Source organism: Cupressus sempervirens, chromosome 5, assembly GCF_028749045.1.
Source record: "Cupressus sempervirens isolate cs-2001-9-10 chromosome 5, ASM2874904v1, whole genome shotgun sequence".
Taxonomy (NCBI): Eukaryota; Viridiplantae; Streptophyta; class Pinopsida; order Cupressales; family Cupressaceae; genus Cupressus; species Cupressus sempervirens.
The window spans coordinates 703,508,233-703,534,943 of record NC_143122.1 but is presented as its reverse complement, the minus strand read 5'-3'; the positions used below and the strand labels follow the sequence as shown (position 1 = coordinate 703,534,943).

The following is a 26,711-nucleotide window of genomic DNA, read 5'->3' as shown; positions in this document are numbered from 1 at the left end:
AACCATGTCTCTTACCAAAGAGGAAGAAATACCTTTAACAAGGAGCTATCTGAAGTTGTAGACCTTGATCCGTTTGTGATGATGTAAAAAGAAAAAAAATGCATAAAATGTCGTCCTCTTACATAAAATGTTGTCCTCTTGCATTTTTCTCCACATTTTTCCATAACATAAAGAAAATAAATTGAAGATTAGGATACCCATTTCGCTCCTCTATAACATATCAAAAGATAAGGTATGGTTGTTTTGGACCAAGTCTTTGCTATTACACTATGGGCCACTTTTTAGGCATAAAAATGAGCAATATAGGTGATTTTTCAAGGCAAAAAATATTTTTATGTTTCTTAGAAGGTTTTAAAGGTCCTTAGGGTCATTAGGTTAAGTTTTAGGAGTCTAGAAGTTAAGATGTCAAAAATTGCAAAAAATTGCAAAAGTTGTCAAAGCAAAATTGGAAAAATGCTAACAACTTTGTAGGAGTTTGAGAATTGGTGAAGGGCTGAGTATTTGGAAATAAGTTATTTTATTATTTCCAAAAATTTTCCAAGTCGTAGAATTGGAATTAAGTAAAAAATGTAAAAATTGTACTTTTTTTGCAATGTTGCATTGTTGAAAGTTGTAAAAGTTGCTCAAATTTACAACTTAGTGGAAAAAGGGTTGTGGGATTGAACTGTCTATTCTGTTAGCTCCAGGTGGCCAGGTAAACCCTATCCCCAACCTTTTCTTGTCTCGTTTAGTGCTCGAACGCTCTTGGGCACATTGAACCAGAACGTCCCTAAGGGTCACTAAATGCCATAGGGCTACGATCTTTGACGGGGCATATCTCAGAGCTTGTGTGAGGTATGGATGTGATTCTAGTTCCCATAGGACTATGTTGCAGAGAAATACAATAACCTCACTCATTTTTTGGAGATCATAATCCATTTTGATTTTGTGACGCCATCTCAGGTGATGCTGAAACTTGTAGTGTTGGCCAGTACAAAGTTGCCAACTACGAAATCTCTCTCACCTTTCGTCATGGGATCGAACTATTTTCTCTGTTCACTCTAGGTGGCTGGGTAAACCCTATCCCCAACCTCATCCCATCCTGTTTAGCACTCGAACATTCTTGGACATGTTGAACTGAAACGTCCCTAAGGGTCACTAAATGCCATAGGGTTGCGATCTTTGACAGGGCATATCTCAGAGCTCGTGTGAGGCATGGATGCGATTCTAGTTCCTATAGGACCATGTTGTAGAAACCTACAATGACCTCTCTCACTTTTTAGAGATCATACTCCGTTTTGATTTTGCGATGCCATCTCAGATGATGCTAAAACTTGTAGTGTTGGCCGGTACAAAGTTGCCAACTGCCAAATCTCTCTCACCTTTCATCATGGGATTGAACTGTCTACTCTGTTAGCTCCAGATGGCCAGGTAAACCCTATCCCCAACCTCATCCTATCCTGTTCATCGATCAAACATTCTCGGGCATGCTGAACCGGAACATCCCTAGGAGTCACTAAATGACATAGGGCTATGATTCTTGATGGGGCATATCTCAGAGCTTGTGCGAGGTATGGATGCAATTCCAATTCCTATAGGACCATGTTACATAGACCTACAATAACCTCTCTCGCTTTTTAGAGATCATACTCCATTTGTATTTTGCGATGCCATCTTGGGTGATGTTGAAACTTGTAGTGTTGGCTAGTACAAAGTTGCCAACTGCCAAATCTCTCTCACCTTTCATCGTGGGATCAAACTGTCTACTTCATTATCTTCGAGTGGCTAGGTAAACCCTATCCCCAATCTCATCCCATCCCTTTTAGTGCTTGAACATTCTTGGGCACGCCGAACTGGAACATCCCTAAGGGTCACTAAATGCCATAGAGCTGCGATCTTTGACAGGGAATATCTCGGAGCTCGTGTGAGGTATGGATGTGATTCTAGTTCCTATAGGACTGTGTTGTGGAGACCTACAATAACCTCTCTCACTTTTTGGAGATCATACTCCATTTTGATTTTGCAATGCCATCTCGGGTGATGTTGAAACTTGTAGTGTTGGCCAATACAAAGTTGCCAACTACCAAATCTCTCTCACCTTTCATTGTGGGATCGAACTGTCTGCTTCATTAGCTCCACGTCGCCAAGTAAACCCTATCACCAACCTTTTCTCATCCCATTCAGCGCTTGAAAGTTCTCGGGCATGCCAAACCGAAACATCCCTACGGATCACTAAATACCATAGGGCAGTGATCTTTGATAGGGCATATCTCGGAGCTCATGTGAGGTATGGATGTGATTCCATTTCCTATAGGACCATGTTGCGAAGACCTACAATAACCTCTCTTTCTTTTTGGAGATCTTACTCTGTTTTGATTTTGCGATGCCATCTCGAGTGATGCTGAAACTTGTAGTGTTGGCCAGTACAAAGTTGCCAACTGCCAAATCTCTCTCACCTTTCCTCTTGGGATTGAATTGTCTGTTCCATTAGCTCTAGGTGGCTAGGTAAACACTAGCCCCAACCTCTTCCCATCCTGTTGAGTGCTCGAACATTCTTGGCCATGCCGAATTGAAATGTCCCTATCAAAGATAATGACACATTAAGGGGCTTACAAGAGTTCATAAGTTTCTATTTATCTCCCCCACATTAAAAATATCATGGAGAAAACATGGTGTGATGTGTAGAAGGATATGATTATAAAGGGCTCATAACTTTTCCTCCTCGTCATAACTCATGATCTTAAGGGTCTATTAGAGGTAGGCTTAATATGGCACATATTCTAAGGTGCCATAGGGATATAAGATTGTGTCAAAACTATCAAAGGAATGATAGAGATCACTATTTTGCATCGTTATGAGGGTTTACGAAGGAATAATCAATACATCATTGTTTTGCATCACTATAGAGACAACACTAATGATAATCAATGCATAAGGTAAGGGCATTACGAAGGAATGAGATCAAAGGAAAATATTCAAGGCAACAATAGTGAGTGTGATGAACAATTTTTTAAACCTTTGTAGTAGTTAGATCTTTGCTTCACTAATGTTTCATTAAATCTTGAGAATCCTATTACATACACCCTATTTTTCAAAGTGCTAGGATCAACATAAGTGTAGCATTAAAAATATTCATCCAATTTTGGGGTGGAAGTTGGGAATTTTGTGGGAGCATGTTTGCCCAATTCTCATAAAAAATGTGATGTCATCTTTTCCACTCACATTAGGGCTAAAGGTGGGTTGTATTTAGCATAGGTGAAATGCCAAGATAGTCTAGATTCAAAGAACTAGGAACTAGTTGTATCATAATTGTCTCAACATGATGCCATAAAAGTATTCCTCTTCAAAGTTCTCCTCCTTAATTGCAACAAGTCTGAGTCCGCAAGTTCCTATGGGATGGATCATATTGTTGTTTTTGGGATAATATTTTGATATGCCCAAACATAATGAATGAATGATAATAGCTCTTTGCATTTAGATAGAGAATTAGAAGTTAAATTTCTCTATCTTGCCTTTACGTAGTTCAAAATTGATTTCATTTGTTTCTATTGATTTTGTAGCACATTTGAATTGTGGTTAACTTTTTCAAAGGTAATTCTTACCATTTGGCAACACATATAAATACTTTACAATTCTTTAAAAAATGATGAAAAACTATTGATGACTAGACCTACCATATAAATTTTATATATTAGTTTGTTAACAACAAGGAATTATTTTCTTTAATGTTTCCTCCTGAGAAGTTGTTTTAGAAATCACATACTGTTGAATTGATTGCTTTATTATTTGTTTGACCGGCAATAATGTACAAAAAGTTAGTATCAATACTAAATAGAATAAAACTAAAACAAATACTTGTGTGTAATTTTAATCATTTTATATTCATAAGAAAGTGTTACTTATATATATTTAGTTAGTCAAATTCATTTGGATTGGTTAATGGATTCATGTTGAGCTTCCAATTGTTGACCGATAGCCATTAAATGAGATCAAGCTAATTAGAAGTTTGTTGGGGATACTTTTGGAGGACTTTATGACATTATTGACACTCCCATCCCCAACTCATGAACAATGAAAAATATGGAAAAGATGACATGATCTTGGGTTGAAGCAAAATCTCAAGAAGTGATGCACTTAATGAGCCATAAGAAACGTACATGTACATTCCCCAACTTATAATGAATGGTTGGATATAAAGGCTCGATATGCTGGCCCAAAAATGGAAGCCAAGGATGTAACCGTGCATGTATTGGCACAGTCTCCCTGCGAGGATCCCAAGTATCTACTATTATTATTAATTTGGGCATCACTATATGATCTAGAATGTTATGAGGTACTGAAGCATGTAGTAACTTATCCGATGTCTCTAGAAAATGTAGCATAGGTTCAGGGTCCCTTGGCTCCCAGGAATTTGTAGCAGCTATTCTTAGTACTATATGATTAACTTCAACGAAGAGTTGAGTGTAAGGAGTTGAAGAAGCAAGTTCTACTTCTGTGTAAATGCCATAATCACGAGGCTCATTCCCTTGCATAAGCCTTTTCCACAATGACATTACCTCTAAACCATGCAAAGGATGTTGAAGTCATTCCCAACCTTGAAACACTCTTATAAACTATGCCAGAGCTAAACATTATGCATAATCGAGAACATCTTATCTAGTGTAGTACAAGATTAAGTAATTCTACCTATAAAATTCTATCTTCTATAAGGTTCAACATTGACCAATTGTGCATATAAGGAAATATATGCATTGGAATACATGTGAGTTCCCATTACAATTGGTATTCTATGATGGGAGATCTAACATATGGAATTAATGAAACCTTGAGAATCCTATTAGGCTCCACATCATAACTAAACCTTGGAATTAATGTAATGTATTGTTTCTAGTTTCAGATTTGTTATATGTTTGTAATAATAATTTATGATAAATGTTTAGATGCATAACATAGAAGGTAGGCTTTAAACATGAACAAGAAGATCATAAATCAATATGACAATGACATAAATTGCAAGTGATAAATTTTTGGCTTTAACACTGATAAAGTTTATTGCTGATCAATATTGTATCAAAAATTCAAACTAATTAGGTATTGAATCAAGCTTGATAAACAAATAACAGAGAAGGAAAAATTTAAACATGAACAAGATCATAAATCATATGACGATGACATATTGGAAATGATAAACTTATGCTTAAACAGTGATAAAGTTTATTGTTAATCAATATTCTATCAAAGTTTTAAACTGATTAGGTATTGAATTTAATGTCATAGATGAACATATCTAATTTAATGTCATACACGAACATATCTAATTTAATGTCATACATGAACAAACATATAATATAAAATGATAACCAATAATGTCATGTACATTAACAAACACATAATATATTATGATAACCAATAATGTCATACATGAAAAAACATATCATATATTAACCGATAATGTTATAAGTCTAATAATGTCATGCATCAAATAAATGTCATACATCAAATATAAAATGTCATATATACATCAAATGTATATCGAATATGTCCACTGACATAAAATCTAACATATATGTCCATTGATGCCTATACATGTACATGTCTATCAACTATATCTTCTCTTTCCCACGAGGGGAAGGAAACAAATCTCTAGAGGCCTTTGGTCATCGTATGGAGGGAGACGGTGACGATGATGGGGTCTTCTTCACACGCTTGCTTGTCCTCTTGTTGAGGCTCTTCTCTAACTCGAGTTGATAAAAACAAAGTAGATATGAATCAATAATTATTATACATTGAAATCAAACATATGTACACACAAAATTAATTATTTTCTTACCACCATCATATAGTCGCTCTGCAAGTTCACCTCGAAGGCTTGTGGACAATTAGGTGTAACAAGACCCTAAAACAATTATATCAATATAATCACTTATAAATAACATTAGAAATTTTGATACTAACTATTATAAACAACAACTAAAACCAAGAAAATTCTTTCATACCTCAGTCAATGGCTATGAACTAGCCATAGCTGCAGCCACTCCATGATCGACGAACTACCAGAGATGAGGAGGAGTCTTCGATATCAAGAGATGCATGTGATACAATACACGTTAAATGTAACATGAAACATGAAACAAATATAATCAAATGAATTAAATTAACATGAAACAAATGCACCTCTATGAAGCTTGTGCCGCGTTTAGGCTCGGAGTCTGTAGTGAATGTCGATGGTCCTGTAGAGAACCGATGCACATGCATAATTTTTTTTCTCAATCCTTTATATGATTACTTAATAAATATATGTATTCATTTAAATCATTAAATCGATACATACCTCTGGACTCGTCGAGGGGATGAAAAATGAGGCTGGGGGATTGCTACTAGGGCCGCCAACACTTTGACCCTGAATTTTGAACAATCTCAATACATGCTAATTAATTAGTCATTCACTATATATATAAAATGTGATTAAATTAGTTTATTATAATTGTAATTTACCTATGTGTCTGCCAAATGTCTTATTTAGGAACTGATCAGTCACTAGCCCATTATCCACACCATCTCTAACATGACTGCCAAATGTGCATAAGGATCTGCATGGTGTGCACATGTGACCGCGACTTGTAGAAGGCTCCTCCTCAACTAATGGACTCGTGCAATGAATGAGGGTTTGTGTCAAAGCTCTAATAGTCCCTAGAGCGTTGGCCTCTACATGTTCCTTCACAACTGAAGGAATAGTCACATGCTCTCATTGTAGCTTGACCACAAGTGCCCTAACTACATTAGGGTCACAACATGCCCCCAACCTCTCAAATGATGACCCCCCACCTCTACCCCGAGAGTCTAATATATCAAAATAATTCAGGATCTCCCCAAGGACAAACTCACAATACAATTTCCTTAAGAAATACATGGGGACCTCGTGATTATTGGAAGGAGGGGCATAAAAAACCATCCACCATCTATCCCAAAAATTATTTCTAATAGCATCGTGTATGCACCGATGAATGGGGAACCATTTAGTACCCTCTCTAATAGTATCTTGTTCATTAGGTTTTCTAAATAATGCACATATTCTACCTTTTGGTATATCTTTTTTTTAACATCTTGATATGATAATTTATTTGCATAATATCTTTTTTGTTCTTCCCTCTTAACTCGCCAAACATCTAACTAACCACTAACAAAAGCTATGTGGGTCTTAATGGATTCAAGAGATGATGCCAATTGAGCTTTCATTGGATTGGTTTGTCCACATTGTTTCAACCAACCAATGAGTCCTTCTAATTCAATTTTGCCTCTTTCTATTTTATTTATTATATTTTCTTGTGTGCCAGGAGGAGGTCTTGCAATTGGTTTAGGTTGTAGAATTTGTTGTTCTTCTTGTGGAGGGTTTTGGTTTTGATCTTCTTGAGTTTTGGTTTTGACCTTCTTGGAGATTTTCTGGTTCATTATTGACATTTCTTGATAAGAAATTAATTGAAATCTAAATAAATAAACAATTTTTTAAAAAAATTGAAAAAAAAACTTCAAAAACAAATTTAAAAAATCAAACAATAAAAAAGAAAGATAACATATGACATGCTCATCATCTTGAACTTTGATGGCGAGGAGGCATATTGGCAAGGCAGGTGGTAGAAAACATTTTTTATTGCAATCTGTGTATGCGCTGTAGTGAGGTGAAGTAGCAAAAAAGAGTTACAATGAATGGGCTGCGGGTATGCAACCCATTTATAAAAATTAGGTTTTTTTAAAGCATGTGCGCGCTATAGTGTGTACGTGTTATTGAAAATTAGAAAAAATAAAAATGGTGTCACCTTTTTGGTACCACAACTTGGTGCACTTACCTGTTAACAATTTTAGTTTCTCTTTGTCTAATTTGTGACTGATCTTATGTTCTAGCTCTTTGATTACTTTAGCAGGTCCTAAAGTAAGATCCACTGCATCAATGTGTAACATATGTAATTCATCTCAGTTGATGGAGGGAACTACTGATGCTTCTTAAGTAGGTTTGGATAGGGGTATCACCCCTAGGTTACCTCTTAAATACTCATGAGCATCCTTAGGCAAAGCTTTTGTGAATATATCAGCTATATGTTCTTTTGTATTCACATATTCCATCCTCACTTCTTTGTCTTAAACTAACACTCTCAAGTAATGATACTTGATTGCAATGTGTTTAGTCTTTGTGTGCATCACAGGGTTCTTTGATATATTTATAGCACTTGTATAATCACAATAAACTACCATAAGTTCAGTGATTTTGTTCTTCATACCTTTAAGTAGTTGTTTGATCCATACAATGTTTGTACAATTTACAGTAGCGACCACATATTCAACTTCAGTAGTAGATTGAGATACAAAATTTTGTTTCTTACTAGTCCAGCTGACCAACCTCTTTCCTAAGAAAAATTCTCCTCCACTAGTGCTCTTTCTGTCATCAATGTTTCCAGCCCAATCAACATCAGTGTAGGCTCTCAACTCAAAATTTTCATTTTTCTTGTAGTATAGACCATAGTCTTCTATTCCTTTCAAATATCTCATTATTCTCTTAACAACCATCAAATGATTCTCCTTAGGATTAGCAGAGAATCTTGCAAGAATCCCAATAAATAATGCAATGTCAGGTCTACTATGCACTACATATTGCAATTTTTCAATCATAGACCTGCACAATGTTTGATTCACATAAGCTGAATCGTCATTCTTTGACAACTTGTGTCCTATCACCATAGGTGTGCTAACTAGTTTGGAATCTTCTAATCCAAAAGTTTTCAATATTTCCTTCACATACTTAGAGTAAGTCATGTATATACCATATCTCATCTGATATACTTGCAAAACAACAAAGAACTTGATCTCTTCAAACATAGACATCTCAAATTCTTTCTTCATTTCATTTGCAAATGCCTTACATAATTCATCTTGACCTCCAAATATGATATCATCAACAAAAAATTCAGCTACTAAAATACCTTTACCTCCTTTTGTCTTCAAGTATAGATTGTTGTTATCATCAGTCCTCTCAAATCCAATTTTCATAAGATAATTGTGAAGCCTTTCATACCATGCTCTTGGGGCTTGCTTTAAACCATATAGAGCTTTGTGTAGTCTACATACCACATTCTTATTATTAGCATCAACAAATCCTTCTAGTTGTTCTATGTAAACCTCTTCTTCTAATATGCCATTCAGAAATGCTAACTTCACATCCATTTGATAAACTTTGAAATCTTTGTATGCAAAGTAATCAAATAGAGTTCTTACTCCTTCCAATCTTGCAACAGGGGAAAATATTTCTCCATAGTCTATTCTTTCTTCTTGTGCATACCCCTTGCAAACTAATCTTGCCTTATTTCTTACAACTTCACCATTTTAATCTAACTTGTTTCTATACGCCCACTTGGTTCCAATCATATTCTTATCCACTAGTTTGAGAACTAGAGTCCATTCTTGTTCTTTTCAATCTACTCAATCTCTTCTTTCATGGCTTTACTCCATTCCACATTTTCTAAGGCATCTTTCACTGTCTTAGGTTCATGCATGCTCAACAAACATGTATCACTTCTTAGCCTGTTGCTTGTCATTGGTCTAGCATCTCTATCTACAATAATTTTTTTAGCAGGGTGATGTCTCTTGACATACTTTGACAACCTTGGTTCTACTCTACCTTCCTCATTAGGTATGTCAACTTCTAAATCACTATGTACTTCTCTATTAGGTAATTCAACATCTCTTTCATGTACACTAATCTCAGAATCAAAATGTGCCTCAGCTTCTATCTACATGTCAGTTCCTGACTGTAGCTCAGTTCTTGAATGTAACTTGACAGTCACTAAAACTTGTAGTTGATTTGCAACTTGATTTACAACATCTTCAACAATAGGCATACCTTCATAAAAGTATAAAAAAGATTTATATTCCTCTGGTTCCTACATAGGTTCAACCTCATGTACCTTTGTAAATTCATCAAACTTCACATTTGCACTTTCTACAACTTTGTTAGTGTTAGTGTTTAAACACTTATAAGATTTACTTCTTGTGGAATAGCAAAGGAATATACCTTTTTTCACTTTTAGCATCTAATTTACCTTTCTTGAAATCTATAAGAATGTAGCACTTGCTTCCAAATACCCTAAAATATTTTACATTGGGTGAGTATCCATACCATAATTCAAAAGGTTTTGAATGAGTACCTTTCTTGACTTACATACAGTTCAAGGTATAGATAGTTTTACTTACAAACTCTCTCCAGTATTTGAAAGCAACATTCTTCTCCATCACATAGAGCTTCCTAACATGGTCCATTACAAATCTGTTCCTCTTTTCAACAATTCCATTTTGTGGAGGGGTCCTAGGTGCATATGTTTGTCTTTTGATTCCTCTGTCATTACAGAACATCTCAAACTCATTTGATGTGAATTCTCCACCTCTGTCAGATCTCAGACATTTTAAGCTTTTTCCTATCTTCTTTTCAACTCTAGCTAAGTACCACTCAAACATTTGAAAATCATCACATTTCTATTTCAAAAACATAACTGTCATCATCCTAGAATAATCATCAACAAATAGGATAATGTACTTGTCACCCTTGTATCTTTGCACATTGATTGGTCCACACAAGTTACTATGAACAGTCTCCATAATTTCTTTAGAGATGTGAGTCTTAATTTTAAAACTAGATTTTGTCATCTTGCCTAACTGACATTGTTTCCAAATTATATTGCAAGGTTTCTTCAATTTAGGCAAACCTCTCACTATTTTCATATTACTGATTCTTACTAAGTTATCAAAGTTAACATGATATAACCTCTTGTGCCATAAGCATATGTCATCAAATTCTACAACAAGACAAGTAGCATCATTCATATTAAGGTAAAATAGATTACCACTAGACAAGTAGCACTAAATGTACTAAGTCGATTGATCAAATTTGCTAGAAATTCGTTCAGCAAACCAAACTATCGAGTGCCAACAAATACCACCAAGCACTACCGAGAAACAACACATGTCGAGAAATGTAGTGTATGTCAAGATCCCTTAGTTGCAAAGTGCCTTCAGTGACCAAGCCCCTTAGCCAACACAACAACTCAATGATGACTGAGTACATCTCTTCTTCAACTGAGCCCATTTGGTCAAGCCTCCAACTAAGAGATACCACAGAGATGGTCGAGCACTTCCAATCTTTCATTGAAAATGCCAAAATCTTCATAAACCTAAAATGCCCTTGCATCAGACTCTTGAAGTACAAAGAAACGTGTTTGCCACACTTTTTTCCTTCGCAAGAACTAAACTTCCACTTCATCTTCACCATTGGCTTCCAATCCATTACAGATAGAAGAAAAAAATCCACAAATCACCCACACTTGCATTATCCATCCAAATACCAAAATCATTTGTATCACCACTAATCAATTAGTATGCAACTTATCACCACAATCTATAAGTGCATCGAACTCTACTTCTGTAGTAACAACATGTAGATCAAAAACCAAATCCACACTAGCAGCATTATGAAAGCCATCACCAACACATGCCAAACTCTCAACACCAAGATGCTCTGCAACATACAAATCATCACCCACATCAAATTGATCATCCACAACAAAGTGCTCTATAATTTTCATGTTAGACTCAACCAACTAATCATGAAAACTAATCTCTATCCCAACATCAACAAGGTTAGGAACCTCTTTAGCAACAACCATAAGTTTCTTTATAGGTTGTGCATAAGAATCCACAAATTGATGAATAAAACCAACCTCCACCTCAACCTTGCCATGTCCTCTTCATTCTCGAATAAGTCTTCTAACTAGCCAGACAACTCTCTTCCAGATCAGTAAACTCCAATTCCACTAGCATACAATTTCCTTCTTCTTTTCCTCAACTCGTTCAGAAAAAGCAATGTCCACCCAAGAAATTGCCTTAGTTATCCGCTTCTTCACCACATTACAAAGATCTGTAATCATCCTAGGATCCAATCTTCCTAGATGCATCTTCCAAGATCTTTGCAAATCCAAAGAAACAAATCCACGAGATCAATCTTCATGAAACTCGAGGTCCTGGTGCAAACTGCCTCACATTCGACAATCTCTCCACACACTCTAGAAAATATAGCACTGATACCACCCGACACAGTACAAGGCAGGAGAATCCCCAAAGGAGATGTCATAGCCCCCAACAATTAACCACACAAAAATATATTCAAGATCTGATACCAAACACAACTCTTTATTCATAAATCAAACTATTACATGCAATGTGTTGGGTTGTAAGGTCTTCTTAGTTATGACAAAATATAAAGAAAGTAATAGTTCTACAAGATCCATCAAGATCCAACATAAATGCTAGCTAGTCCATATCTGTAGCACAACAACACTCTAGTAGAAACCTCCAGCAAGATCTAAACTTGTTCTTTCTAGCCACCAAGCAATCTCCTTGTTTTCCAAGCTGCAACTACTAGCTCTTCTCAAGCTTTTCTCCTCTCAGCTACTCTTCTTCCCCATGCAAGATGGCAATAATTAAAGACTCCACAAGACCCTCTACTTATACCTAACTATGCCACAAGTCATCCTAGAAAGTTACATATTAAATAAAACCCTTATATTAAATACATATTTAAGCCACAAGTCAGCCCACAACGGATATTACACACCAAATACCTTAGAAGGCTTACAACACCCATTAAATATACCTAGGACAAATAAATAAGACCTAAATAGGCCCACACAAATTCCCATGATTGCTTTATGTCACAATCATGTTAGGATTTAACCTTAGGACAGAAATAACAATTACATGCAAATATAAACAATATGAGAAAATAATGTATCACACAGAAAATAACACAAGACACCAAGATTTAGTGTGGTTCACCCAATCACTGGGCTACGTCCACCAAACAACAAGTCCAATATTATTATGATCCAATGATTACAACCTGATTCAATCCGTAATCCCTTACATCTCAAAACCACCGCAAAAACCAATTTTCGCATCACTCACAATGAAACAATCCCTAACCCTAAGACCTTTATACAAGTATTTTTGTCACTTTAGGGTTACAACATATCAGCCATAAATTGGCGAATATTAGCCCAAACTTTAGTGGTGAATCGACAAATAATACCTAATTTTTTTTTGGGGCAACGCCCTAAACCCCAAAGAATTTATGAAGTATGTACACTACTTCCTTGATCAGTCACCACAAACTAACAGATCACACTCCTCATGCATTAAATGCACCAAGTCAATTGATCAAATCCTCAAGAACTTTGTTTGGCAAACCAAACTGTCGAGTGTTAGCAAATACCACCAAGCATTGTCAAGCAACGACACATGCCGAGCAATGCAGTGTATGCCAAGATCCCTTAGTTGTCAAGCCCCTCGACCAACATGACAACTCAACGATAATTGAGTATACCTCTTCTTCGATTGAGCCCATTCATTCAAGCCTGCAACTGAGAAATACCACAAAGATGGCTGATCACCTTCAATCTTCCAATGAAAATGCCAAAATCTTTAGGAACCTCAAATTCGCTTGCATGAATTAGTTAGGGTTCATTTAGAGTGCACATATTAGTGTTTATAGTTACTATGGCTAGATAGTGGGGATAGAATTATGGTTAGGTTTCATATATTTCATCTTTAAATATAAAACATAAATATAATTACATCTTCAAAACCATCTAAACATCTAATACATGTTCTTAACTACAAATACAACTTTAATGTTAGGGTATTGATATGGGTAATACATCATGGTTTACATTCACGTTTAGAATTTAGCATCTATGATAGGGTTAGGAATATAAGGTTTGAAATTTAAGTTACTATTTAATTAGGCATTTGAGGTTTAGTGTTAGTTCTAAGATTATTATAATGGTTTGAGATTATGCATTAGTTAGGGTGTACATATTAGGGTTTACAATTACTGTGGCTAGATAATGAGGATTGTATTATGGTTAGGATTCAAACAAGGATAGAGTTATATAATTCATCCTTAAATCTAAAACATAAATATAATTACCTCTTTAAAACTATATAAACATATTTAATACATGTCATTAAGTACAAATATATCAAAAAGAGGAGGAAATATAATAAAATTAGGGAATGAGTTATTATTAACTAATGGTTTACATTAGCACGATTGTGGTTACTAATGAAATTATGGTTAGACTGAAGATTAGGGTTAGGGTATGGATTATGATTCAAATTATATTTAGATTAAATTGAAGATTAAGCTATGTAATAGAAGTGTAGTTACAAATAAGGTTTGAAATTTAATTTATTATAGTTAGGCATTTAAGGTTTAGGATTAGTTTTAGGATTCTATGGTTAGGGTTTCTTTGGCAAGATAGTTAGGATTGGATTTTGTCAAGGGTTCAAACTAGGATAGAGTTATTTGAATTTTTCTCCAAATACATAACTATTTTTAAAGATTTTTGACAATGATTGCCACTTTTTTCTCACCATCTTGATGCACATGCCCTTTAAACAATAAAAGAATCAGCTACAACAATAAAACCATGACAATGACAACAAATTTTTTTTTTTCTCATTAGAACAAAATACATAGAGATCTATCAAAAATTATTATATTATTGCAAGATTTATATGTGAAACTACAAGTTTTCTAATAACTAAGAAAATTTGATAATATTTTCATGATCTATTCCAAGGGATTTCTTTGTAGAGATGAGAAGATAGTCATAAATATCATTGTTAATCATTACAGGGAGAAATGAAGGAGCTAATAATTAGTCATGCTAGTTATCTATTAACAAGTTAATGAATGGATGGATTTAATAAAGGTTTAAGATATTTTTTACTAGTTTAGAAAACATATCAATTTAGATATATTATTTTTAGCATTTATATAATAACTTTATAATGTTATTCTATTTATATTTCCTTCAACTTTACATTTGGAAGAGAGAAATGTATAGACCAAAATTAGATTGTTGAGATACCAATCCCCCTCTTAAATTGCACGCACTTCGTTAGTCTTCATCTCCCTAGTGAAGAGGCTTTTTTTTTTCAAACTAGCATCACAAATCAGAGGTTAACACTTGATTACAAAAATCAATAATTAGAACAAAGAAGCTCCTTTCGAATACAAAATACTCCTTCCCATTCATATCTAAATAAATAACAAAAGTGATTGAGTGACAACCAATTCTATCACAAAAGACTATTAATCACCCATGAACCTTTAACTCTTACTTATAAAAGCTGAAACTACGTGAGTATCATCATGTAACCTACTTAAATAATCTCGTCATCAAGCTGATACCCATTGTTTGGATTACACTTATAATCTCTTATCTACTGCTGGTATGAATTTCCGATATAGTTGGGATTACACTTATCTACTATCAAAATAAATCAATTAAAAATTACTTACATATCTACTTGATAAGAACAAACTTTAAAACAATAATCAAAGGAGGATAAATTGACTTATCTTGATATTCTGAATGAAGATTCCGTCCACAATCCTACACAGAAACGTTATCCAAAACTTTTCGAAAAGCTTTTATGAAACATACCTCCTTCCTTCCCGAGAGACAATAAAATAATAAAATACTCATTATGGTACTCATTTTACTGTTGTCTTTGTATTCATCCGAGGTGTCGTTTAACTTCAACGATAATTTTCTTAATTTTAATTCCTCTAATTTACTCTAATTTAAGGAAGCGATTTACGGTCTAAAAACCAAAGTCTGGGTTAAAAAGATCGCGCACCATTTAAAAAAAAAACAGAAAAACAAATCATTCTACTCAGCATTTAGCCAAATGTTTCAAAATAATGTTACGAAAATCCAAAACGTTTACTATGAATTTGTTTCATATTCAATAATTTTAGGGTTTGCGTTTTACTTATTTATATTCCCCTGGCATATATTTACAGAAGTAGCCCGCTTACGTAGTGATCTAAAAGGTCATTCCTCTTTCACCACCTTCATAAATCCTGTAAACTTTCCAAAACATTAAAAAAAACCCAAAACATCCATGGGGTGTATCCTGCACCAATTAAAAATAGAGGAACAGATTTCGTAAATAGTTTTACTGTACTTCCCACTTTCCAAGCGTGCCTCAAAACATTGGACACGCTATTAAAAAAATGCGCTTTCCATATTGATCTCTTTAGGATTTATTCACAGCAAAGATTCCAAGGGTATGTATAAAAACAATTTGGATAGCTCCGAGTAACTGTGTGAAATAAGATCTCAATATATGATATTCCAGCCCATTAGATTAAGATATAGACACCATTTAAAAAATCAATATATAAAAAAAAAACATTTGTACCAGGTGGGATTACATTATAATTAATAATATATTAATGAAAGACAGTAAGCATGAATTATCTACTTTGGAGCAAAGTTGGCTTGCTGAAAAGAAAGGGCTTTCCTTCAGCAATCTAAATGGAAGGCTGATCCATCTGGTATGAGATGTCTTTCGACGTAAAAGGCATTGCGATGAGGATTGTGGGTTTCCATTACCACGTACTCAGAGTGAGATTCGTCATTAGGCTTCCAATGGCGCTTTCGTTGGTTTATAAACCAATTGTTTATTTGTTTCTGATCTAGTCCAGTATACTCAGCCAATGCTACCTTTTCAGATTCCTGCATTGATAGTTAAAAACATAAATTATTTTTGTTTGTCTAGGAAAATAGAGGATTAGGACAAGAAAAATCGATGTATATTTGTTTTTAGATCGGGTTGTATATGTTTATTTAGTATAATGTTTTTCAGATCACACTTTCTGATCTATTATCAAGATTTAGATTATATTGTGTAAATTCATCACCAAAATGAGCGAAAGCTGAAGTGTGGTTAAAAAAATTAATGATAATTAAACATACACAATTAAATTAAAAAATTGAAATTGCATTAACAAACCTGATATAATGTTAAAGAGAGTGAAATGTCTGCTTGTGAGAATAACATACCGTGGGATAAGGCCATTTGCTGTGTAGAGTCCACCAGTCGAATAGTTTCTGCCGAGCATCTTTAGGTAGCTTTCCTTTCTTCTTCTTCTTCATAAATTCTTGTTTCAGACCGGTTAGATATCCACTGTATTTACGAAGAAGACGGTCCTTCAATTCTCTGTCTTGTGAATGGTGATCCACTTCCTCGAACTCCATTTCACCAGTGCCACAATCTCCCTCGTCTGAAGATCCACCTCCCTCGGTTTTCTCATCACTTTCGGCTGTAATACATATCGAAGTAATTGACCAAATTTGCCACATATCTCAACTTAAACCAAAGAAAACCATACTCACAAATAATAGCAATTCAAACATTGTTCTTGTGATTGTGTAGAATTTTTTTAACACTAAGATCTTTTATCAGGCTTTTACATTTTTATTTCCTTATGTTCTCTTGCATTGTGAATGGAAAATGGAATGATAATTATAAGAACGCCACATGAAATTTAGAAATGTAATAGAGCATTAATTCAAAACATTACTTGTATTGCATCGGTAAAATAATTAATTCATAAATTAAAAAATATTTCACTGTTTGCTAAAGCAATTTCTGTGATTTCTTTTTCCCTCACTTCATCCATCAACAGATTCTCCTAATCAGCTTAAGATTGTGAATTCCTCACAGCTCGTCATCCCAACACCACCCCAACCTTACACTCCAACAACTTACCATCCACGCTGCAAGAAGTTATCACTATTAATTCGACAAAATCGACTTTTAAAACCAGGCAGACGGTTTTATTGAAGTCATTGATGTCCTTAAAGACGGCTCTAAAGGTTATTATCGTTCTTCCAATTCAAAGGGTAGAATATTGGTGAGAGGTCTTTCGTAGAGTTCAATTATGTTATTGTACTGAAGCATATACAGGATACTTCTTCCGCAAGTTGTTCTCACATTGACAAATTCTCAAATTGGGATTACATTAGACACAGCTGAATCAAATTTTAAATTTTTAATATTACACAGAGAAAATGAAGATTGACACTAGGGTTAGTTATTAGCATGGTGCATCTGATACCATATATTTTCCTCGATACTTTTCTTTTTTGTCTCCTATTTTCTGAATGGCGCTTCTCTTTTGAAGCAATATATCTGAGCAAATTAGCGATGTGCATTGGGCAGTTTAAGGTCTTCCCATGCTAGGGTACCCAGTCTCAAAATTTGAAAAAAGTATCAGATGTTAAAGGATTACATGGAGAAGAAACTTGGACGCCACTGATCTAGATGCTGGTAGAATCTGACGGAAATGAGCCAATTTCTTAGAAAATTCTTGACCTGTGACAGGAGGAGGAATTTTCTTTTGCAGAAGAGCACAGAAAATTGCGTTTAGAATGTATTTGTATTACTATTATATATTGACTGGTTATGGATACATTGAAATTTATAAAATTATTCATGGCTTGTAGTGACATGCCGTGAGGGTAGTGAGTGGTTTTCTTGAGGTACTATCTAGTCCGATAGGTCTTATATTACTTGCAAAATCTATATCTTTTTCTTTGGAAGAGGAAGGACTTGTGAGTTAGAGAATATGATGAGGATTAAACCTTTTGAGCATACAGGCTCGTGTAAGGACTAGGGGACTTAGTGGTGGTCGTTCACAAGTTTAGGTCGAGCCCTATAGCAACTTGACTTTGTATTGGTGTAAACAATGTCATCAGTTGAAAATGGCATCCCAATTGAGTGGAATTTTAAGATTCTATTGTTACTACTGTCTTCCATGCGGCCTAGTCTTATGACACCTGCAAGAAATCATTAAGGAGAGGGCCTATTTAGTGGATTAAGTGCTAGGGAAAAATTTGATTTTAGTTATAGTTTTTTGTTTTTATGTAAATAAAGAATGTGCTGAAACATGCATATATCAAATATCTGTATTTGGTATTAGAGCTGTTGTTAGAACCATCATTCTTTGAGACTTGTAATTAGGAAGAAAAAACTTTCTCATTAACGTCTATATAAGTATCCTTTCAATCTATCTTCATGTGATACAAGTGATCCTACCAGCTGACTACACTACAAGGTGGACAAATCTTGAAGTTTGTATGTTGAAGTTGTAATAGGGGATCAAAGTTCTGATGTTTGAGTGAAGTAGTTGATGACTATTTGTTCTGATTGGTGCATAGAAGTGTCATGCGTCTTCTCTATATTAGAGAAAGAAGGGAAAATATGAGCCTTGTGATATTTGGTGAGAGAGATATTGATAAATTGTTAGTTGACTTTTATTAGAGGTACTGTGTGAGTCTATAAGACTCTAGGGATGACGGAACATTGCACTTTATAAGAGCTTGTTTCCTATTAATGCACAAACAGCAAAGGAGGTCTGGAAGACTCTTAAAGATGGTTACCATGACAATGATCAAATTAAAGTTATCAAGCTACAAACATTGCAAAAAGAGTATGAGAATTTGAAATGAAGGAAACTGAGTGTTTGTGTATTATTCAAAGATGTGGTTAATAAAATGACCACTTTAGATGAACTATGAGTCAAGAACATGTGATACTAAAGGTGTTGAGATCATTAACCCAAGATGGAAAAATGTAACAATTATTATGAAAGAACTGCAATAAATATACAATATACACCATCAGAATTTTATTCTTGTGAAAAATCTACACTAACTAGTTATAATGTGTATAGCGTAGCTGGTAATAACTACCATACAGAATGCTTGGGAGTTGCATTAAAATCATCCAGTTCCGTCACTTGAGAATCAAAGTAATCAATTCAGAATGTACTAATAATATTTGAAATCCGTCTTAAATTTCCTGGGTCTCTTATGCCTATACATCTAAGGCTTGGGATGGACATATTATATTCAATCCTTTCAAAGTAAATTCATGTCTACATATTTTATAGGGGTAAGTTGATGGAATTCCTTTTAATCTAGAGTGTTGATATCATTAAAAGCTTAGTTATCTGGGTACGCCCCTAGCCCCTTGGAACCATGTACCTGATCTTGGTCTTGGTGCGGACTGATACCTGGTCAAGTTTGCCTTTGGTCCGGGTACGGTTATAAATTAAGGACCTAATTTGAACTATTCCCAAATTTGCCATACCGGCCAATAGGTTCTTCTAACTGAACTCAAATCTTACATTCTTTTAAAATAAATTTGTCAAATCTTAGTCTTCCAAAATAAATTTATCTTCCTACTTTCTGAGGTTATTACTTATTTGTTTAGATAGATAAACTTATGACATCCGTCAAATAAAAAGAAATGAGAAATTGTTTCATATCATTGATGATGTTCATTTCTCCTCCGTCAAATCCACCAAGCGCAACTTTAAGCAAACAATTATAAGCCAACATAATTTATGAACACAAAATTCTCAACCAAGACATAATGGATAAATACAAAATCCTCAACAAAGAACATAATTAAGTTCTCCATATCAAATTAAGAGTTTGCCATGTTTTTCACACAACATGACAAATTTGATCTTTACGAACCACCACCAACTGAATAGTGATTTGTAACTTCAGCAATAGTTTGATGAAAATCTATATAGAGATCAACCCGTTTGGTCTAGTTGCCAACGATAACAAAAACATGTTTGCAGGTAACCGTTAAGATGGTGTAAAGATGACAAAGCCTACTTTGCTATAGAGACATCCAGGAAACCCCTCCTGCTAATGAAGGAAATAAATATCACCAGATAGATTACGAATTTCAATAACCGTGAGGTTTTCACTGCTGAGGAAATAATTGATTTACTCACGAGCAAATTCTGGCGAGTTTTGAGTTGATAATCAATCTAGACTTGGCAAATCTATAGGAAAAAGTAATGTATACCAAATTCCTCAATTCTTCATAAGTCTGAAATTTTGCCAGATTTTGTGAAGATTTGCTAAGTTGCACGCTTTAATCAATAGGCTTGAAATGATGTCTGGAAATGTTTGTGACAAAGCTAATCTGAAGCCTAAAACTTCCATTTGAGAGAGCCGCGTTCTATAGAAGGCACAAAAAAGGCTTCGGGAGCAGATGGTACAAACTCTATTCTCTACTTCTTCAATTAAGAATATGTAATTGGATTCTTTTTCTTTTTCTCTTTTCTTACAAACGTTTATAGAGTTGCTTTTAGAAGACAAATATCTTAATAAGTATTTAGAGATATACATTAAAGAGATTGATAATGGTAGATGGAATTAACGAAAATACTCTATATATGTATTGTCAATTGGACTAGAGACGCACTTAATGGAGCCTTGCATGGAACTCAACAAGTGAATCGAGAATGGGAAAGCACTAACAAATTAGGTTCCCACAGAACAAGTATCTTCCCTTCAAAAGGAGTTCGATACAAAGCTTGAATGCTCATAATGTGATGGACATTTTTCCTCAGCATTAGGACAAAGTCCAAAACAGATTGCCTTTCAAATCTCGTTCAGATTACGAATAAAGTTAGGGCAGGTGATAGTTTTCATTTTGTGCACTGTAAATTGATGTGTTCGATATACTTCATACTCAATCAATAATAATCAAAACACTAAATTTATTATATTGGTTAGTAGAAACACTCAGGGTGCTCGATTCAGAAGGAGCCATAAGTTATGAAGGTCATCACTCAACCTCAGCTTGAGCAACCAAAATAGTTTTCGTTCACCCAAACGTTAATCTTATTCTATTCAGAGAATTGCATTTTGTTGTAACATTCCATCTTTTATCTTTTTATTGGCGTAGTGATTATATTTCTGATGAGATCTCTAACCACCACTAGTACGTGCTTTTGGTGTGATGGCATAATCTATATGGTATCATAGCTGGGGTCATCTCAAGCTTGGGTAGGCTTAGATTATCAACATGATATGTAGTGAGTGCAAATCCCACATAATAAATGATTGCATCTGACTCCACCACTAGTATGTGCTTTTGATGTGATAACAAAATCTACAATTATTTTTGGACCTACATTTCTCTCTCTAGGTTTATTTGTCAGTTGTCTGCAGAATCTCCACTATTGCATTTTATTTCTTGATTATGGGTCTTTCTATGTCCATCTCAGACTATGTTGCCCTCAACATAAAAGTTGTAGTTTCCTCTTCGTCATTTCTATCTCAGCTCTGACTCCAATTTAGAAGCTAAGTTCTCCTCTTCATCTTCCATGTACACAAACAAGTAACTTTCATTATTCACATAGACCTTTTCCTTACCTTGTTGCCATCATAGCTTATATCCCAGCATATGCTGCCACCAAACAAGGGACATAAGGCTGCTAAATGAACTACTCTCACCGGTTAATCTCCGCAACTTTATGAAGCGTACTACATAAGTTGGTGTTTTTCATATTTAGAATACAGATAAAAGTAAGCCTAGTCAGATGCCTATTAGTTCTTTGAATGTTCACCTCAACTTTGTGCCTACATGAAAAACACTCTTAGTTATTGATTACTCTTATTAGATCACCTCGACATGTCTTCATCTATCATAGTATATTACCCAAGTCAGAAATAAAAGTGAAGGTACTGATTTTCAGATTACGGCTTGAAAAGAGACGACATTGTTGGTTTCCCAGTTACCTAAATATATATTGTGCAGATTTGTACCTCTATGTGATTCAAAACTTTGACCAAGATTGTGTTAAGGCAGGCCTTGCCAGTCCAATCCGTCTGAGGATATTTAAGGTCTCCCACCAGTCTTGTTTATGACTGGTTTACAACTCATAGCTAAATGGTCTTTTCCGTCAGTCTTCAATGAATTCTAATAAAGCAAGGACAATGGTATAATACTATAATACCCCGTGGTATGTTTGATCGTTCTCCTCCATGTAAAACATTGAGATGTTTTGTTTCAGATTCTACAGGAAGAACACAATGTTAAAAACTGTAGATAAAAAACTTGTGCACTTTATCAACAATCTTACACACTTCTAATTCATAAATACCAAGAATAAATTGCTGATTAAGAACTACTGATTTTTCCTGGAGCAAATTCTCATGGATGCTGTGCTACTTCTTGGGGCGTTGAATGATACAACGATTACTTTTGAATAGTATGCGTTTGCTAAATGATCTCAATGACAGATTTTAATATTGCTCACACTTTAACGTAAGGTCCTTGTTGCTCTCAATGATTTTTTATCTTATGTTTTTCTAAGATGCGTGCTTTTCTACAGACCAGAATAACAAGGATTGAAAGGATTAAGAGAATTCCACTGGGTAAAAGGGAGTAGAGTTTTGGGAGAAAAACAATCATCATAAGACCGAACCAGCTTGACTACAAGACTAAGCATGTCTGCCTGATATCACACCCTTCACACAACATGTCCATGGAAAAATTCCCTTTCTCTGCTGATTTATCTATCTCAAACCATGCCCTAAAGCCACTATATAGAATACAGTACTCAATAGTAACTCTTTCTTTTCTATATGAGTAGAACTCGAAGCATAAGAACTAGAAATTCAGGCTAACTGTTTAATAATCTATGTTGGCCTGTGCAAAAGATTGTCTCTGCAATTATTTTCTCATTTTAAATAATTGTTGGAGTACTATATTGACAGTGCGAAAACTCATGAAAAAAACGAGACTTACTGTACCAATCGAACTATTCGCCTCCAAATGTTTTTGCCTAATTTAGCTTTTAACAAACACTTACCATCACTGCTCATCTAACCCTTAAATACACCCGAACAATAACTTACCATAGCATATTAATATGTAAAATTTCGAGATAGGCTATTGTTGATTCTTTGATTAGACGCTATCCCTCTACTTCATCCATGAATACAGTAAGGAGTACTTTGCTTTATGGATGAGTTAGTTATGTATTTACTTCGCATGAACTGAAATGATTTCCGGCAGGCGAAAAGGCTTTAGAAATATAATGTTTTAATCTCTGACTGGAGACCATTCGGTAATTGAAGTTGCAGTAAGGAGGACTAATAGGAACGCGACTAGACAAAACATCTGCCACACTACGCTACGCTAACGTCATCATGTGTTTTTTCAGAGACCTTTTTAATCCAACATACACTATTTTCCTCGGCTGGGTAGGGTGTATCTTGGCAGCGAATGATTATTTATTTTGAATTTTTCTCCCGCTCTACTGTTGTGTAAAGGAAAACAATCATACTGTGCATAATCATGGTAAATCGGACGACAGTAGATTGACGAAAGACCAGATTAGTAAAAGAAGAAACCTGTAGATTCAAAATCAAGTTTCTTCTATTCAGATACCAATTGTGACTTCCACCAATAAAAAATTACCTGACGGCGAGATTCTGATGGTCCCTTTAGTTATAGTACTGAGCTGATTCTCAATCTTCTTGAAAAACGCCATGGCTTCCTTGAACGGCTTTGTAAGCTCCTCCTCGTACTTAATTAACATCTCGTGATAAGCTTCCTGATAAACAAGCAAACAAAAACATATTTCACTCATCTTCCAAGTACTACATGTAGTCTGGATTCCCTCTCAAAGTATTCATCGATTAGACACTCGGTTTAGCTAAGATCAGGAGTTTAAAAACAGCATGATGCCTATTTAAAGCATGTCAAGCTCAGAAAATCACCATGAACCGGTCAAGTTCAGGATCCATTCCAACGTTAATGGTTGTCCGACTCTGTCGATTTTCATACTCCTCGACAATCGAATCCAATTGAGCCACGACATCCGGCGGAGCCCCAACCTGAATCCACAATTCCAGATAACAAGAAAGATATAATTTTTTTTGGCTACATATCTAAACGAGAAGAAGTAAAAGTAAGGCTAGTCAATGATGCCCATTATCAGGGTGAAGAATCTAAACAGCAAGAATAATGTTGAAACGATGAGAAATAAAACATGTAGACAATAAGAAAGGTAATATGCTTTTTAACTGTTCTTTCATTCTGACAATGGATATATTATGATTGGAAATACTATGATGAAAATCATGTAGAATTTAATCTAATGTAATACTGAAATTTCGCTTGTATGAAAAATAATGATAATATGATGTAAAAGATTGATGATAAAGCATCATACACAGTATGATTTAGAAATACAAGAATTTGGTATATTAGACTTTGAAAATTACATGACTCTAATGGAAAACAATGATAATATGATCAGAAAGATTGATAATATAGTAGATTACACAATCTAATCCAAAACAACAGAAATGTGTACGAAAGAACAATGAAGCTAGCCTGTAACAGTAAAACCCTTGCTATGCAACCCATTTCCTATTTGGCAGAAAACATGAGTTCTGTGGACTCAAAATTCCATCAATTGAAAGACAGAAGTATTGAGCGAGGAAGAATTCTAGTACTTCAATTGCATAGACTCTTGAGCTCTCTGGTGTAGAGGACCACTATTATACCTTTTGACAGTGAATATAAGCCTCCAGCAAGGAACGGTACTTGGGGTGGGCTGATATTTTAACCTTCAAAGCCTCGGTCTCCTCTTCCTTGAGAGCACTACTAATAGTAGTCCTAGTACTGCTACTGATACTAAACTGAGGACTCTCAATTTCTCTGCCATGCGGGGCAAAAGAAGTGACCGTTGGGCTGGCCAAATGCGTGGATTCCAAATACATGGGCTGTTCTCTATGGAATTGAATTCGGCTTGGAGGATAAGGGCATCCTTCTTCCGTCTTAACAAAGGGCAGAGAAGAGAGGGGCTCGGAAGAAAGCAACTGCTGTTCAATTAAGGAAGAAACCGGGCGGCGCTGCAATTTCTCCGCCTGAAACATCGCGGCGGCAGACACAAGGCAATCAGCCGGCGGCTGCGGGGGATGGAATGATGAATACATCGGTATTCTTCTCTCGCCACCGCCGCCGCCGCCGCCGCGCGATTCAAGCGCGGTCATTAACGCCATCATGGAGCTGCCAACCGCGTGACCGTAGTCGCCCATGTTAACGCCGTAAGAAACCTCACCGCCGGCGTTATTCAGATTCTCCATCGCCCTATATTTTCAGGTTTCCACCAGATCTATATAACACCCACGTATCTACTGAAATCCCATTAAAAAACACTCCTCCCCGCTCCCCACCATTTCATATCCAAATGAAAAACCACCTTTCAGAATAACCCTAAAAGGAAACGCTCATTTGTTCGTTCGTTTGTTAATCAGACCTAATCCTGATCGCTCTTATTGAGCTGCGCCATTACCACTGCTTTCTCTCTCCCACAATCTGAGATATCTTGGACGATTATTTCCTGATTTCTTAGGTCTAGAGGCGCAATTGAGAGAAGTAGAAAGTACGCTGGTTGGAGTTCTGAGAAATGTACGGGGCTACGCACATCAAAAGAATATTACTATTCATTCCTCCCCTTCATCCTTATCATGCTTAGCGAAAAGAAGAGCCCACTTGAGTAGTTGTTGTTGTTGCTGCTGCCAGTAACGGCAGTGGTGGTTCCCTTTTGTAAAGGGAGAAAGAGACCAAATGAGTCCGCTCTACGCTCCTCATCATGATCCAAGTTCCAACACCGCCACCGCCTGCCAGGTTAATCCTGATTCCGACCTATTCGTCATGCCCGGCCCACCGCTACAAAAAAGGCGATAGACTCATAATGCCCGGCCGTATCGTCGACGTGGTGCAATTTCTAGCCTAGATAGAGTTCAATTAGTTCCTACTCGTACATGCCAACGACGGATTTCTAGGTCAAAATCTTAGCTATTCCTGTGTCATATTCGTGGCTCACGTGCATAGCAGTGAAGTGCAGAGCAGAGCAGTGCAGGTGACAGTGAATTCCACTCTTCGTCTTCTACCTCTTCCTCTCGTGCCCTTCCTCTCCGTCCCCCTCTCCCTTGAGTTGA

General features: G+C 35.5%; 1 protein-coding gene across 1 annotated transcript; it reads right to left on the bottom strand.

The window, feature by feature from the left end:
* Positions 1–16,247: 16,247 nt before the first annotated feature.
* LOC149557930 (homeotic protein knotted-1-like) lies at positions 16,248–26,287 on the bottom strand. Its single transcript, XM_089832388.1, has 5 exons — positions 25,272–26,287; positions 24,480–24,596; positions 24,178–24,313; positions 16,938–17,197; positions 16,248–16,610 (listed from the first exon to the last, which is right to left on the bottom strand). The coding sequence occupies exons 1-5, from the start codon at positions 25,851–25,853 to the stop codon at positions 16,398–16,400; spliced, it is 1,308 nt and encodes a 435-aa protein (XP_089688514.1). The 5' UTR covers positions 25,854–26,287; the 3' UTR covers positions 16,248–16,397.
* Positions 26,288–26,711: the final 424 nt, after the last annotated feature.